Raw genomic sequence first — 17,713 nt, 5'->3', positions numbered from 1 at the left:
ATCTGCCTGAAAACACTGGAAAGTGGTCAAAAGCAAGAAGATTCTGGAGGGACACTGAAACTTGGATGAAGGAAATAGCATAAGGTAAATCACTTATTTACAGCTTTTAGCCTCAGACCCAGTTGACGGCAGAATCACAGAACAGCTAAAACTCTGATAGAAACACACAAACTTTCTGACCTAAAGAACCAGAGAACAGAGTTGGGGGCAAACAGCTGCTTAAAGTGAAAGGGAAATCTTGGGGAAAAGAGATTCAGAGAGGAGAAACCCTAGATTCTGTATAAAAACTCTGGCCAAATGTCTGGCTGACTCCTGAGCCATCAATGTATGGGGCTGACTATACACAGTCCAACCAAAAACAAAACAAAACAAGACAAAAAATAAAATAAAATGAAATAACTGAACAAATATTTGAGCTGCTGCACAGGAGACAGAGTTTATATTTGAGTTTAAAGAAAGTAACCACTTGGAAAGCAAAAGTATATATACTTTTTAGAGGAATGTAAAAAGAAAAAAAAAAGCCAGACATTCACAATTTCCAGAATACAATTAAGAATTACTCAACAAACAAAGAACCAGGAAAATATGGCCTAGCCTTGAGGAAAAGAACAATTATAAGACACCAACCCAGAGATGATTCAGATATTGGATTAGCACACAAATGCAGATTTTAGCAGCAGCTATTATAAAAACAGCTGTTACAACTAAGCCTAATGGAGGAGAGGATAATGTGTTTGTAAAGAATAAAAAATACAAAATCTTAGCCAATAAGTAGAAACTAAAAAGGAACTAAATGGAAATTCTAGAATTGAAAATACTTAGAAATGAAAATAAAAATAGAAAATGAAAAAATCCCTAGGTGGTGTAACAGAATAACTTGAAGAAAATCAACAGGGATGATCCAACCTAAAGAACAGAGAGGGAGAAATGAATTTAAAAAGAGGGAGAGAAAAAGATTCATGAACCATGGAGAGGACATAACAGAAAAATAATTAAAGATATAGTGACTAAAACCTTCCCAAATTTTGCAAAGGACATAAATTTATAGGTTCAAGAAGATCGACAAATCCTAAGCAAGATATAGAGAAAACCACTCATAGGTCATCAGAGTCAAATCAGTGTAAAGCAAAAATAAAGAGAAACTTTCAAAAGTAACCAGAAAAAAACATATTACATGTAGAGTCACAGTGATTCAAATGACCAATGACTTCTCATCAAAATCTCCAGAGGCAAGAAGACAGTACAACAGTATCTTTAAAGTGCTGGAGAAAATCAAAACCGACCATCTAGAATTTCAAATATGATGAAAATATCCTTCAAGAATAAAAGCAAAATAAAGACATTTTCAGATTAAAAAAAATTTAAGTAAAACCATGAATAGGCATGCACAATAAGAAATGTTAAAGACATTATTTAAGGCTAAAGGAAAATGATATCAGATGGAAACTTGAAACTTTAGGAAGGAATGTAGAGAATAAAAAAATATATATATCTAAATAAAAAATCATTTTTTCTCGGTTTCTTTAAGATACATAGGACTATTTAAAGCAAAAAATTATGACATTATCTTGTAGCATTTATAATGTATGAAAGTGTAACACTTATGCTAACTATAGCATAGAGGAAGGGAGTCGGGGGTAAAATAGAATTATACAGTTGAAGGTTTCTACATTTTATGTAAAGTGGTACAATATTAATTCATTAACTCTAAGTAGGCAATGAAAATTTAAATGATTCAAAGAAGTATATAGGTAAGGTCAGAAGATAAAATGGAATTCTAATACAGTAGGAAAGTAATTACAAAGAAATAAGAAATGGATAAAAAGAAGACAAATAATAAAATTGCAAAATTAAATACATCATCAATAATTGCATTACATGTTAATGGATTAACGACTCCAATAAAGGTAGAGATTGTTAAGAATGGGTTTTTAAAAAGCAAGACCCAACTTTATGTTGCCTACAAGAAACACTTTAAATATAAACACTCAGGTAAGTTGAAAATTAATGGAGAAAAAAGTGTATGAGAAGGCAGAAGTGACTTCATGGATAATAGGTAAAATAGACTTCATAATAAAGAGCACTACTAAAAATAAAGAGGCTCATTCCACAGTAATAGTTCTTTCATTAAGAAGGCATAGCAGGGGCACCTGGGTGGCTCAGTCAGTTAAGTGGGTCTGACTTTGGTTCAGGTCATGATCTCACAGTTCATGAGTTTGAGCCCCGCGTTGGGCTCTTTGCTGACAAGCTCAGAGCCTGGAGCATGTTTCGGACACAGGAGCCTGTGTCTCCCTGTCTCTCTGCCCCTCTCCCACTCATGCTTTGTCTCTGCCTCTCTCAAAAATAAATAAACATTAACATTTTTTTAAAAAAGAAGCCATAGCAATCATGATTGTTTCTTTAATAGCTTCAAAATACATGAAGCAGAATTTGCAGAAATAAAAGGAGAAACAAATAATTGTACAATCATAGAGATTTTAACATCCCTCTCTTATCAATTGATAGAAATAGGTAGTACAAATTGATAGAACAAAAAAGTCAGTAATGGCAAAGATCATCTGAGAAATTTCTTTAGGGAGAAAAGGAATTGATGTGTTTTAATACTGAGAGGAATTTGGCAATTCTCTTCAGAGAATTTGTGGGAAGAATTAATGATAGTTATATTCAAAGTCAAGAAAATCATGAAAACAAGACTAGGTTTGAGAAAAACAATAAGTTCAAGAAAGAAAATATAATTGTAATAAACAATATGTGAACACATAGTGATAATAATGTAAGCCCTGGCTACTGACCTAACCAAAAATTTTATACAACTTTATGATATTGGGAGGCTGGTGCTAGAAGTGGATGTCAGATGTGGTATAAGAAAGTTAAATCCTCCCTGAAGATGATATTAAGTTCTAAAATACATAAAGCAAGAATAGCAATATACAACACCATTCAGATATAAAGTGGTAGAAATCTCTAAAAGAGTTGGAAAGTATCTGCCTCTAGGAGAGCCAGACTCAGAAACATGGTGAAAACTAGGGCAGAGGATTGCTGATTTTCATTATAAGCCATATACCCACAGTTCTATTTGACTTCTTAAATTCTGCACATGTATCACTTCTATAGATTTATAAATTAAATTTTTTGATTGGCTCTGTGATTTCACAATTCCACATTCAAGATTCTAGGCAGTTGTTACCTCTACATTAGTGGCACCACCGAATTTAATAACGTTAATAAAAATTAAAAATCGGAAGTAAATTATCAATTCACTCGAGAAATATGGCATGGAATATTTTATGTAGGAATACAGGCATGGAGAATCAAAGGTCCCTGTGTTGAGTGGCAGCAACATATGGTGATGGTTTCAAGATGAAAACATCGAAGTTTTTTAATGCTTTCCTTACAGTTTACTCTCCCTTCCAAAACTCACCACAGCTACTCCTTTATTTCATTGCATTCCATGCTTGATGCATTTTATAGTATTGAGAAAAATTTTACAGTCCTTTTAAGAGAATCTGAAGGAAGAATTAATGACAGCTACCTCTGAAACTGAGCAAATTGTTAAAACAAAGGCAATAGTTAACTTTAAGAAAAATACTTTTGTTTGGGACTGTTAATGAGCTGTTAATCTCCTCTTTACACCCAGTCATGCATATTAGACTGTTCTGGCCTTTGTGTTCTGAATTTGCCTATTATGCTAAAGTGATTTCCATGAAGTGGACTTGGAAAGTAACAGAATCATGGATCACTCCTTCAGTGGCCATCTTTGTCTCCACCTTCTGTAGGAGATAGTTGTAATAATCAAGAGATTCTTAGCTACTAATAAAAAAATGAATAATTTGCCTTCTAAATCTCCTCTTCTCAGATATATAATTTGTTTCTGTGTTTGGGAGGATATATGGATAAATATGGTCTCCTGGGGGTTGAATGCTATGCAAACTGAAGGAGGGAGTGCAAAATAGACTCTTCTTTCCAGCTGGTGAGATTATATGTATATCCATGACAACTGCATACTGTGCCCAAAGCAGCCAATATTTCTCTCAGATGGTAACCAGGCTTGACCAAGTTTTTATTGAGTGGCTACTATGTGCTCATGACTATACCAGGCACTGCGTGGGAAATACAGTATTGAGACATGGGCTTCATGTGAATGCCCAGCTGGGATTACTCACAATCCAATCCCCAGTTTTCTTTGATGACTCCCCTAGTGCCTTCACACACCAACTGCGCCTTCTCTTAAACTCTATTGCACAGTGATCTCAACTCAGCACAGTGCTTGGTACAGAGTTGGTACTTAATAAATATGAATGACTGCTTTTTTATACAACATATGACCATAAATATGTTATATATATGTAACATGTTATATATATATAACCTGTTATATATATGTGTATATATATACACATATATATACACATACATATATATATATTCATATATTTAAAGATGGCTTTCCTGACCACCCAATGAAAAATAATGGCCTCCCTACCCCCTTTTCCTATTCCTTCACCTTCTAATGCTTATTTTTCTTCATCTTACTGAATGACTTTACACTAAATTCTGCCATTATTCTGACATATGCCATTGTCTTTCTTTTCCCACTACAGCAGAATGACAGCAGTGGAGCATCAAGAGTGAAGGCAGGGGAACAGCTCACCCCAGGAACAGGCAATAAGGAAATGCATTGTCTGTTGGGAACTTAAAAACACTACTTAAACCTACAAAAAGCCAGTGTGCTTTTTATCATCACCATGCACCACCAACTCAGAGAAAAATTCCTGGGTGTCCTGCCAGGGAAGACTGCTTCCCAACACACTGCCCTTGGTAAACCATTAGCAGCGATTTCATCTGTTTTGTTCACTGCTGTACCCCATCAACCAACTAGAGAAATAACTGCTATTGAAAATGCTTTCTCCAATGTTTTAAGTATGTGATTTACCCTCCCACATGGATATCTGCATTAAGAATATGTCTTAATACTGTGTGTATATATGTGTGAGTGAGTGAGTGAGTGTGTGTGTGTGTGTGTGTGTGTGTGTGTGTGTGTTCTGCATAGTGCCCTGGTAGTGAACGTGTCATAGGCACACAATAAATACTTGATCGAGCTTGGTTAAAGCTTGTACCCACTACCTGGAAGTTGGGATGAGCAAGAGTCTTGGCAGAAATGTTGTCAGTAGATAAGGTAGTACAAGAAAATAATTTCTTGACAAGGCAAAGGAAGTATGATGTCACCCCACCCCTCCAGCCCTTTATTGGCAAACTGCAAGGACCCTGAGCCTCTTACCGCCACTCCTCTGCTGCTTTAGAAATAAACTTTTATGGAGAACCTGTTCTGGTCCAAGCACTGAGCTCCCCCTTTGCATGTGTTATCTTATCGAAGCTCTGGACCATCACAGGAAAAGCTATGCCCCTATTCCACAGGCAAAGAAACTAAGACTTGATGCAGTTAAATAACTTGCCCAAGGTTATTCATCTGGCAAGTATTCAAGCTGGAGTCAAATGGTCTCCCACCAGAGTTAATGCTCTAACGAACACAGTGATTTAAATACAGACTATCCTGGGGTGCCTGGGTGGGTCAGTCGGTTAAGCATCTGACTTTGGCTCAGGTCATGATCTTGTGGTTCGTGAGATTGAGCCCCTGCATCAGGCTCTGTGCTGACAGCTCAGAACCTGGAGCCTGCTTTGGATTCTGTCTCTCTCTCTCTGCCCCTGCCCTGCTTACACTCTGTCTCTCTCTCTCTCAAAAATAAATGAACATTAAAAAAAATTAAAATAAATTAAATAAATACAGACTCTCCTAATCAAATTAATTACTATAGGTGATTTCACTTCCCACAAATATCTTTAGAATGGAGACACTGCCAGTAATGCTTCAGCACAGGATTCTGTTTAGCCTTCTCCTACTGCATCAGTTTGAACCCAGAAGCCAAGCTGGTCACACGGCCTTTGACAAGCTCTTCTCACAGAACTACACGTTAACTCACCCCTTTCACAACACCACAGTAAAGAGCTTATCAGCCCCACTCCACTGGCGGCAGAACGAAAGCACACAGCTGGTCATTGACTCCTAGCTCATTTTGCCGTCCAACCCCAATGAGCCAAGTCCTAAGTAAAACCCAGAATAAGCTCCATCATTAGAATGAAATATTGATTACAGTTGATTCCTCACAGACTTAATGTGTCTTTAAGGTTCCCCTCCTGTGAAGTCACCCATTCAAACCTGTGAATAGGTGTTACCTCAGTGCCCTCAGCTAGTTCTCTCTTACTGCACAATCAGGACCCCAAGGCCAGCCTAAAGCCTGATATGATATGACCCCCACAGAGCACACTTACTCAAACCATGCTAAAGCATTTGGATTGGAACATAGGAGGGGATGGGGAAGGAGGCATGTTTATGTGACCTAAAGCAGGGCTTCTCAAATTATAATGTGCATGTGAATCCCATGGGGATCTCATGAAAAATGCAGATTTTGATTCAGCTTTTCCAGGGTAAGGTCTGAGATGCTACATTTCTGGCTCACGGGTGATACGGGTGCTGCTGCTCCCTGACCCACACTTAGAGAAAAGAAAAGAAGCAGGTGAACCTCTGGGCATTTTGAAAGAAATAAAGCCTGTTTTCAGATTCACTAGTCCCTTTTCTGGAGTCTTCCTTTCACACACACACACATACACACACACACACACACACACACACACACACACACACACACTTCTTGTCCTTTTTTCCTGCATCCTCCAGGGTTTATGCTATCTCTTAAACCTCTACCCACCCTCCCTTCAAGCAGCTCTCCACACCTAGACATTTCCCAGTACGTCCACCACAGCTTACCTGTGTACCTAGTAGGTAACTGGCTGGCTAACCTAGGGAAACCAGAGGACTTCAGCCTGCTCCTCCTGGGCAGACAGCTGCCCTGGACTCTGCCACACAAGGAAACAAAGGGTTAAGGGCAATATTTAGAAATTTCCATGTGCTGACAGGACTGTCCCAGCTCAGCATACCAATTAGATTTACACAGAAAGATGAGAAAGTCCTGAGCAGCATATCCCAGTGCTCATGTATGAGTGCATGCCTCCCAAAAGGGGTTCATGGCCAAATAAATTTGAGAAACACTGCATACCATTTCCCTTCTTCAGTTGCACATTAGCATATCAAAAGCTCTGAAAAGTCCTGCAGCAAAGTTCATTTAATATTTTTTAAGCTAGTGAATCATAAGTTCATTTGCTCATCATGGAACTTTTATTTTTTTATTTAAAAAAATTTTAATGTCTATTTATTTTGACAGAGAGGGTGAGACAGAGCATGAGCGGGGGGAAGGGCAGAGAAAGAGGGAGATACAGAATCTGAAGCAGGCTCCAGGCTCCGAGCTGTCAGCACAGAGCCTGATGCAGGGCTTGAACTCACAAACCACGAGATCATGACCTGAGCTGAAGTTGGACATTTAACCGACTGAGCCACCCAAGTGCCCATGAACTTTTATTTTTTCCCACAACATCTCATGGGACGAGTTTTCCATACAGCATTTAGGGGTACCTGTTTTAGAGGGCCAATAATTCCAATTCCATTTTTTAATATGACTGAGACATGAAAGTCTCCCTATGAGATTTAAACTGGCTCTCATCAATTTTGCAGCCCAGTAGTCTCAGATCGCTTAGGAAAAGAGTTGTCACTGACATTTTTTTAAAGCACAATTCATAGGCAATATAATAGAGAGGAAGTAACTCAGGATTGGTAGAAACTCAGGTTTCAATCCCAGCTCTGCTACTTATTAGCTGTGAGCCCAGGCAAGAAAACCTACATCTCAGGGCTGTTATGAAAAATGCAATAACCTGCAAAAAAGAGCCGAGTATTTAGAAATACTCAACACTTGGAATATTTCAATAGGCTGCACTAATCATCATTGAATCACCTGAACAGCCCCATGGTCATGGACTGGAACTGTTTCCACTTGTTCTCTCTCTGACTTTTATTGCAGCCTCATTTAACTACATGCAGCTGAGCAGTTTTTATCAAGCAATGACAGGTTATCTGATCATAGGACTTTTCTTTAATGGGCATGAACTCTGACAATCTTTGCAAACTATGGCTCAGATCCATCCTGAGTCACATCTTTTGTCAGATAATTTTAGATGCATTGAATGTATTTCCCTGAGATTCACATCCTCCTAAATATCACCTAATTAATGTAAAAGCTGCATATAGAAGAAAGGGCATGTGTTGGAGAGCCAGGTACACTTTAATCCCAGCTTTGCCACTTATTGACCTGTGGACTTACTCTCGTTCCACCTCCATATTTATAAAATGTAGATATTATTGTTTCTATTTGGCAAATTTGTTCAGAGAATGAAATGTGTAAAATAAAAATCAAATGTGTAATTAAATAAATGAATATGTAAAACACAAAGAACATTGCCCATTGCTTGGTAAGCGCTCAACAATATTAATTCCCTCCTCTACCTCTCTTATACCCAACCACCCCTAAAGGTAGAGAATGAATCTGGTTAGGCAAACCAATAGTGATAGCCCATGAGGAGATAACTCTGGTTCTACAGGAAGGGCCATTATTATCATGGAGACTAAGATCATATAGCAGATTTCAGACTTCCCAGATAAGAAGACCATTCTTTGAATAAGACTTTTGTTCACTTCTCCCCACCAAACAGCCAAAATTCTTTCTGCTAGTTATAAAAGTGATCCAGATGATTAGAACCCTGGTAAAATTAGCTGTACTTTCTCTTAAGGAGCAGTTACATAGAAGAGAGACTAGACAATTTCTGGCAGATTGTTTCCAGGCCAGAGATGGAAAGGATACATCCTGCCCAGTCTTCCTACAGGGACTCACATCAGTGGTTTGGATGGAGTGAGGGGGAATGTGAGGGCAGGCACAAGGGTAATTAGTGTCTAGGTTCAACCCACGCAGTGCCTACAGCAGAAGAGCTGGCTCAGAGTGTGGGCTCACACATTTGGCAACCCACTAGCTGTGTGTGTGTGTGTGTGTGTGTGTGTGTGTGTGTTTAACTAGCTTGCAAAATGTTGAGCTGCCCTTTTTCCATGGTCATTTGGCAAGGATGTTCTTGTTGGCAAACAGCAGCAAGAGCCAGGTACCAGAGATATCCACAAATAGGTTTTCTCATTACTGAGATTCAGGTCTGGTTTCATTCTTTTCACAGGGGAGAAGAGGGAGGACATTTTCAGGTATGCCAAGATAGGGTTAATAACAAAATGAAAATAACAGAGGAGGGTCAGTGAACTTAAACACAGTGAATCAATAGAAATTATCTAATTTGAACAACAGAAAGAAAAGAAATTGAAAAAATAAATCAACTGAGACTCAAGGAACCCATACAGAATCCAAGGTCTAACATTTGTATCACTGGAGTCCTAAAAACATGTAAGAAAGACATTATTACAGAAAAACAAATATGAAGAAATAATAGCTGAAAACTTCCTGGATGTCATGAAAATTTACAAAGTCAGCACATACAAATGTGCTATAAATTTACAAATTCAGAAACAATATAATCCCAAACAATATAATCTCAAAGAAAACTATGCCCATACCCAGCCACAACATAATAAAACTGCTGAAAACCAAAGATAAAATATCTCACAGTCAGAGAAAAATGACATATGCAAAGGAAAAATGATTCAAATAACTGTCTATTTCTCATCAGAAACCATGGAGGTCAGAAGACAGTAGGTCAAAATTTTTTAAGTGTTGGGGAAAGAAGTATGAATTCTAAATCCACAATCATTCTTGAAGGCTTAATATTCCTCTCACACTAATAGATGAAAGCAGTAAAAAATCAGCAAGGATAGAGATAACCTGAACAACAATGTCAACCAACTTAACCTAATTAGCATTTATAGAAGATCTTACCCAACAATAGCAGAATACACATTCTTTTCAAGTGCACATGGAAAATTTACCAAGATAGACTCTATCTTGGGTCATGAAGCAAGCCTTAACAAATTTAAAAGAATCAGAATCATACAAATTATGTTCTCTGTCCATAAGAGAAATAAACTTGAAATCAGTAACAGAAAAACATAGAAAAAAATCACACATATTTGGAAATTAAGAAGCACAGTTCTGGCAACCCATGAGTCAAAGAGGTGGCCTCAGGAAAATTAGGAAATATTTTAAGCCTGAAGAAAATTAAAATATGTCAAAAACTGAAGCAGGCAGCTAAAGCCATAGAGAGAGGGAAACGTACACATCAAATGCTTATATTAGAAAACAAAGAATGATCTCAAATCAGGAACTAAGTTTCCACCTTAAGAAACTAGAAAAAGAAGAGCAAACTGAACCTAAAGCAAGCCAAAGAAGGAAATAAAGAGTAAAAATCAGTGCTACTGAAAACTAGCACAATACAGAAAATCAATGAAACCAAAAGCTGCTAATAAAACTTTTAAGTGTCTAACCGGATTGATCAAGAAAAAAAAAAGATAAAAGAAGCATATTATCAATATGATGAACAGAAGAGGAAATATCACTATAGACTCAGAGTTCGTATGGGGCTAATAAGAAATACTTTGAACTGTGTCCATATTTGAAATGGACTTACTCCTTGGGGGCAACAGAGAAGGAAGACAAACTACCAAAATCACTAAGCAGAAAGAGATAACATGAATAGTCTTATATCTATTGGATAAATTTAATCTGTAGTTAAGATCTTCCAACAAAGCAAACTACAGGCAAAGATGGTTTCACTGGTGAAGTCTACCAAATATTTAAAGAGGAAATAAATCCAATTCCACACAATCTTACCCAGAGAATTTAAAAGGGTGGAACCCTTCCCAAATAATTTTAAGAAGCTATTTTACCCTGACACCAAAGCCAGAGAAACACCATCTATGAAAACTTCAGATCAATATCCTCATGAATGTAGGTGCAAAATCCTCAACATAATACTAGTAAATTGAACCTAGCAATACGTGTAAAGACAATACCTCACAACAAACTGAGGTTTATCCCAGGAATATAAGGTTTGTTCAAAATTTAAAAGTTAAGGAGAGGAAGCAAGAAGAGAAGAGAATCTCCCTCAGTTAAAAAAAAAAAAAAAAAAGCACTGGGGCACCTGGGTGGCTCAGTCAGTTAAGCAACTGGCTCTTAGTTTTGGCTCAGGTCATGATCTCATGGTTTGTGGGTTTGAGCCTTGCATCAGGATCTGTGCTGACAGCACAGAGCTTGCTTGGGATTCTCTCTCTCCCTCTCTCTCTGCCCTTTCCCTGTTTATGCTCTCTCTCTCAAAATAAATAAAAAGACATTTTAAAGGGGGAAAAAACATTGTATCATACTCAATAATTTTAAAAAACTGAATAATGGCCCTCTTAGATTAGGGACAGGGCAAGTACATCTACTGTCTCTACTTCTCTATTCAACATTATACCCAAAGTCCTACGCAGTGCAATAAAGCAAAAAAAAAAAAGAAAAGAAAAGAAGTATCTAAAGGCATAGAGTTTGGGATATACAAGTGTCCTAATTTGCATATGACATCATTGTAAACACAGAAAATCCCCAAAAATCTATAAAAAAAAAAAAGATCTTAGAACTAATAAATGACTTCATTAAGTTGCAGGACCTAACCAATATATAAATATCAATACTATTTTTATATGTTGGTAATGAATAATTGGAACCTAAAACTGAGGAAAAAAACTATTATTTATAATGCCTCAAAGAGAAACATGAAATATTTAGACATAAATCTAACAAAATATGTACAGGATTTACATGCTGAAATGTATAAAACATTGATGAAAGAAATCAAAGAAGGCCTAAATAAATAGAGATATATACCATGTTGATGGATCGGAAGATCCAATTTTGTTAAGATACCAACTTTCCACATATGGATCTCTGAACTTAATACAATTCTAATCAAAATCCCAGCAGGACTGTACAGATACTAACAAGATAATTCTAATATTTATATGAGAAATCAAAGGAACTAGAATAGCCAGAATTTTGAAAAAGACAGATTTGGAGCACTTACACTATATGATTTCAAGACTTATAATAAAAGCACAATAACCAAGATAGAAATCAGAGTTTTGTTTTGTTTCTCATCTTCTCCCTTTTCCTCATCTGTTTCTATTCTGTCTCTTAGGGCTGAAAAGTAGGGGGGAATTTTTATGTGCAGAAAATATATCCCTTAAAAATAGAAATTCCCTGGAGTGCCTGGGTGGCTCAGCTGGGTTAAATGCCCAAATTGAGCTCAGGTCATGATCTTGCAGAATGTGGGTTCAAGCTCCATGTCAGGTTCTGTGTCGTCAGTTCAGAGCCTGGAGTCTGCTTTGGATTCTATGTCTCCCTCTCCCTCTCTGCCCCTCCCCTGCTCGCTCTCTCTCTCTCTCTCTCTCTCTCTCTCTTTTTCAAAAATACACATTAAAAGAGGATATTTGCAAATGAGAAGACATTTATTAAAAAAACAGAAGTTCTCTATTAGTCCTATCCTATATTCCCACTGCCTCATTTTATGTCTGATTTATCTTCACTGTGTGACAGAGTTGGTTTTTTTTTTTTCTCATCTTCTCCCTCTCCCTCATCTGTTTCTATTCTATTTCTCAGGGCTGAAAAGGGGGGAGATTTCTAGCCAGAAAATATATCTCTTAAAGATAGTGTAGTATTGGCAAAATGATAGGCACAGAGATCAATGGAACTGAATATTTGTCTAGATATAGATCTACATAAATATGGCCAATTGATTTTTTGCTAGATAAAAAATACTACTGATTTTTTACTAAAAGTAATTCAATGGAGAATGGTTATTAAACAAATCTGGAATAACTGGACATCCATACACAAGGAAATTAATCTCAACTTATATCTCAAACTTTACACAAAAATTAACTCAAAATGGATCATAGGCTTAAAAGTAAAATGTAAAACTCTAAAACTTTTAGAAGGAAACAGAAGAAAATTTGGGGGAACTTAGAGTAGGGAGTATCTATATTGCATAGATATAAAGCTTAAACTGTATAGGAAAAAATGGATAAATTGGACATTATAAAAATTTTAGGGGCACCTGGGTGGCTCAGTCCAGTTGAGCATCCGACTTCGGCTCAGGTCATGATCTCACAGTTCGTGAGTTCGAGCCGTGCATCGGGTTCTGTGCTGACAGCTCAGAGCCTGGAGCCTGCTTCAGATTCTGTGTCTCCCTCTCTCTCTGCCCCTCCCCCGCTCATGTTCTGTCTCTCTCTGTCTCTCAAAAATGAATAAATGTTAAAAAAAATTTTTTTTTTTAATTTTTAAACTTTTGTTCTGGGAAAGACACTGTTAAAAGAATGAAAAGTTACAGACTGGGAGAAAATATTCACAAATCACAAATCCAATGAAGTTCTTATACACAGAATATTTAAACAATTCTCTAAACTCAAAGGTAAGAAAACTTCAATGGGCATAAAATTTGAACACTTTACCAAAGAAAACATACAAATAGCAAACAAGCACATTAAATGATACTCAACATCATCCATCATTAGGAAAATGCAAGTTAAAACACAGTGAGATACCACTATAGAATGGCTTTTTATTACAGAACAGCTATAAGAAAAAAAATTTAAACTGATAATACCAAGAACTGGCAATAAAGAGAAGCAATTGGATGTCTCATATGCTGCAGGTGGTAATGGCAAATGGTATGGCCACGCTAGAAAATTTGGCAATTTCTATAAAGTTAGGCTTACACTTAAAATACGACCCAGGAGTCTTTATTCTAAATATTACCCTATAGAAATTAAAACTCTTGGGGCACCTGGGTGGCTCAATCAGTTGTGTCTGACTTTGGCTCGGGTCATGATCTCAGCTTGTGAGTTTGAGCCTCGCATCAGGCTTTGTGCTGACAGCTCGGAGCCTGGAGCCAGCTTCAGATTCTGTCTCCCTCTCTCTCTGCCCCTCCTCCACTTGCACTCTGTCTCTCAAAAATAAATAAACATTAAAAAAAAAGAAATTAAAACTCTTGACCACATAAAAAACTGTGCATTAATATTTAAAGAAGCTATTTGTAATTGTCCCAAACTGGAAACAATCCAATGGGCAAGTGGATAAACAAAATGTATTATAAACAGTCAACAGAGTCATTCTCAGCAATAAAAAGGAATGAACTATCGATCAAAGACTTTATGCTTAGTGAAAGAAGCCATACTAAAAATGTTATATACCATAGATTTCATTTATGTGACATTCCAGAAAAGCAAAACTATAGGGACAGAGAACAGATCAACTGTCACTAAGGTCTTGGGATGGGTGATAAATTTCCCTTATGAAGCATCAGGGAAATGTTTCAGGTGAGGGAGCTATTGTTTGTGCTGATCATGATAGCAGTTCTACAACTCTATGAATTTGTCAAAACTCACAAAACTATATACAGGATAAAAATTTAATATTACTGTATGTAAATTAAAAATAAAAGAAAGCTGAAGTAGCTATGCTATTAACAGAATATAAGAGCAGAAATCAATGAAATACAGAACAGAAAAATGATTAGGAATATAAATTTAACCAAAGCTGGATCTTCAAAGGGTTTGAAAAACTGATGAACTTCTTGCCAGATGGATCAAGAATAAAAAGACACAAATTGGTAATATCAAGAACAGCAAAAGGATCATCACTACAGATTCTATAGACATTCAAAGTAAAATAAGGGAATATGATGAATAACTTTATGCCAGTGAATTTGACAACTTAGATGAAATCAGTAAATTCACTGAAACACAAAAACTGCCTAAGCTGACAACTACCAATAGATAACCTGAATAGCCCAGTATCTAGTAAAGATATTGAATTAGAAAGGGAGGACCTTCCTATAAAGAAAACTCCAGGCCCAGCGGACCTCACTCAGTGAAAACTGCCAAAGATTTATAGAAGAAACATCAACTCCATCCATGCCTCTCTGGAAAACAGAAGAGGAGAGAACACTTCCTAGCTCACTTAACCATCTCATAACTTTTAAAACATCAAATGGAGAGCAGTACTTTCATTACTTACAAGGCCCCCAGATCGAAATCATTGCCCAAGAATTCCTCCAGCAGACTTGTATCCAGCGTCGGGTTCCCCAGACTGTCACTGGTCCCGTGAGCTGCGAAGGCAAATTGAAAATCTTGAGATTCATGAAGATTTCAGAATGGCTAACAGCTAAAGATATTGACATGGCTACACCCAAGAATTTTAAAGCAACTAAATGGCATAATACATTTACTGAGAGTGTGATCTTTCTTCCATTCAAATATTTCCTTAGAAATCTTTTTAGATTTACTCTCCTTCCCTGCCTGTCTAAGGCTGGTGTAGGTACCCTTTTTATGTGCCTCCATTAACACCCTGTGCTTTGCCTTATACACTATTATAATTGCTTGCCTTTGTGGCTGTTTCTCCATCTAAAGTCTTTAGGAGCAGGGGTGTTGTCCTTCTTAAAGTAGCCACATGAATCTATGATATAAAAAAGGCAGCAATAAACATTTATGGGATGGATGGATGCATATATGGATGGATGATGGATGGATGAATGGATGGACGGATGAAGTGAAGGAAGGAAGGAAGGAAGGAAGGGAGGGAGGGAGGGAGGGAGGAAGGTGGGATGGTTGGGCAGATTATTTCCAGTTAAGCTCAACAAGAAGTTCAGTATCTTGCTTCACATTTTTGTTAGACTTCACAAAATGTAACACAATATTTCTATCCTTTTCCTTGATTTAAAAAAATGAAAATAAACTTACTGGTTTCTTTCTGATAATAATAAAGATGTTAGAATTTAAAAAGAATATAAAACATAGGAATATATAATAAAGAAACAAAACAATATTTGTAGAAATATTTGTAGAACAATTTGTAGAAACAATATTTGTAGAAAATATGACTCTATACCTAGTAAATTCAGGAGAAAAAAGTGACAACAATTCAAAATAACTGGAAAACTCAATAAAGTAGTTGATTAAAAGTAAAAAAATAATTACCTCCTTACACACAAAAAATAACCAATCAACTATTCTGATAAATATAGTGCAGAAGATTCCATTCAAAATGACAAAAAGTATAAAATACCTAAACATATATTTGGGGACAATATTAAAAAAAAAACTCTATGAGGGGTCATAGGAAGAGATTTGAACAAATGGAAAGACATTGATCTTAGACTAAAGGATTCAGTATCATAAAACTTTTACTAGACATTATTGATAACATCTGCCAAACCCATATATTCATTTTCTAAGAACTTTACCCTTGTGAAAATAGTCTCTAGCAGCCATATTTGTAACACAACCTCTACAGGCACCTGAATCAGGAAGAACCAATCCATTGGCTAGCCAGTGACCAATTCAATTATTTCTCCTAAGAATTTGAACTAGATTTTATTATTTTTTAAAAATGTTTACTTATTGGACTCTTAAAAACTGAGAACAAACTGAGGGTTTGGGGGGGTGGGAGGGAGGGGAGGGTGGGTGATGGGTACTGAGGAGGGCACCTTTTGGGATGAGCACTGGGTGTTGTATGGAAACCAATTTGACAATAAATTTCCTATATTGAAAAAAATAAAAATAAAAAATAAATGTTTACTTATTAATTTTGAGAGAGACAGAGTATGAATGAGGAATGGACAGAGAAAGACAGAGAGAGAGAGATAATCCCAAGCAGGCTTTGTGCCATCAATGCAGAGCCCAACACAGGACTCAATCTCACAAACCCTGAGGTCATGACCTGAGCCAAAATCAAGAGTCAGATGGTTAACTGACTGAGCCACCCAGGTGCCCCGAACTAGACTTTAGAGCTGATGATTGAGATTAAGTTATATAATTATTAGGCAAACTAGAGTAATAGTCTAAATATCTCCATAACATTAACCCAGGTCCTTCTTGATTTTTTAATCCTTACTAAAGCCTGGTTGTTTGACTTTTACTCCAATTAGATGACAAACTCTTGCATATACCCTATTAACCCCTTTGAACTGGTTTGTGTGTTGCCTGAAATTAATCCCCGAATTAGAGTGTTCTGAAGTTCTTCTAGAAGAATAAATAGTCAAAAATCACCAGAAAAATTATGGAGGAGGAGGTAAATAAATATTGAGAAATACACGCAAGGACACATCAAAGGATGTAGGATATATCCAGGATATATCAAGAAATATCACATATACATGTAACATATTAGGACTTTAAGTACACAATAAACAAATCCTTTGACAGCAGTGAGAAAAGAGTGATTATTCAATAAAAGTTTTGGGGAACACTGGTTAGACATATGAGGGGTAAAATATGGATTATTTTCCTACTTCCACACCAAAATTCCAGATAGAGCAAAAATTCCAACATAAATAAATAAAACTATAGAAAGAAGTGTGAGTTAATATTCTTATGATCTTGGGGTACCTGGGTGGCTTAGTCAGTTAAGTGTCATACTTCAGCTCAGGTTATGATCTCATGGCTCATGGGTTCGAGCCCCATGTTGGGCTCTGTGCTGACACCTCGGAGCCTGGAGCTTGTTTCAGATTCCGTGTCTCCCTCTTTCTCTCGGCCTCTCCCCCACTCGCACTCTGTCAATCTCTCTCTCAAAAATAAATAAACGTTAAAAAAATTTAAAGAATATATTCTTATGATCTTAAGATAAATGTTTCTCCAAACACAGCCTAAAAGCCAAAAATTATGATGAAAAAGATTGATAAATTTAACTTTGTGCATTTTTTGAGAGGGAAAGAATTTTTAACAATTTATTTTGAAATAATTTCAAAC

General features: G+C 36.7%; 1 protein-coding gene across 1 annotated transcript in view; it reads right to left on the bottom strand.

The window, feature by feature from the left end:
• MYRFL (myelin regulatory factor like) overlaps positions 1-17,713 on the bottom strand; it is a 125,611-nt gene that overhangs the window by 78,513 nt on the left and 29,385 nt on the right. The window contains exon 2 of the mRNA XM_042948329.1: positions 14,985-15,075. Coding sequence (XP_042804263.1) covers positions 14,985-15,075 — 91 coding nt within the window. The remainder of the gene's footprint in view (positions 1-14,984; positions 15,076-17,713) is intronic.

Source organism: Panthera leo, chromosome B4 (assembly GCF_018350215.1).
Source record: "Panthera leo isolate Ple1 chromosome B4, P.leo_Ple1_pat1.1, whole genome shotgun sequence".
Classification (NCBI taxonomy): domain Eukaryota; kingdom Metazoa; phylum Chordata; class Mammalia; order Carnivora; family Felidae; genus Panthera; species Panthera leo.
Note: the sequence above shows the minus strand (reverse complement) of the source record. Positions and strands in the feature narration are given on the sequence as shown.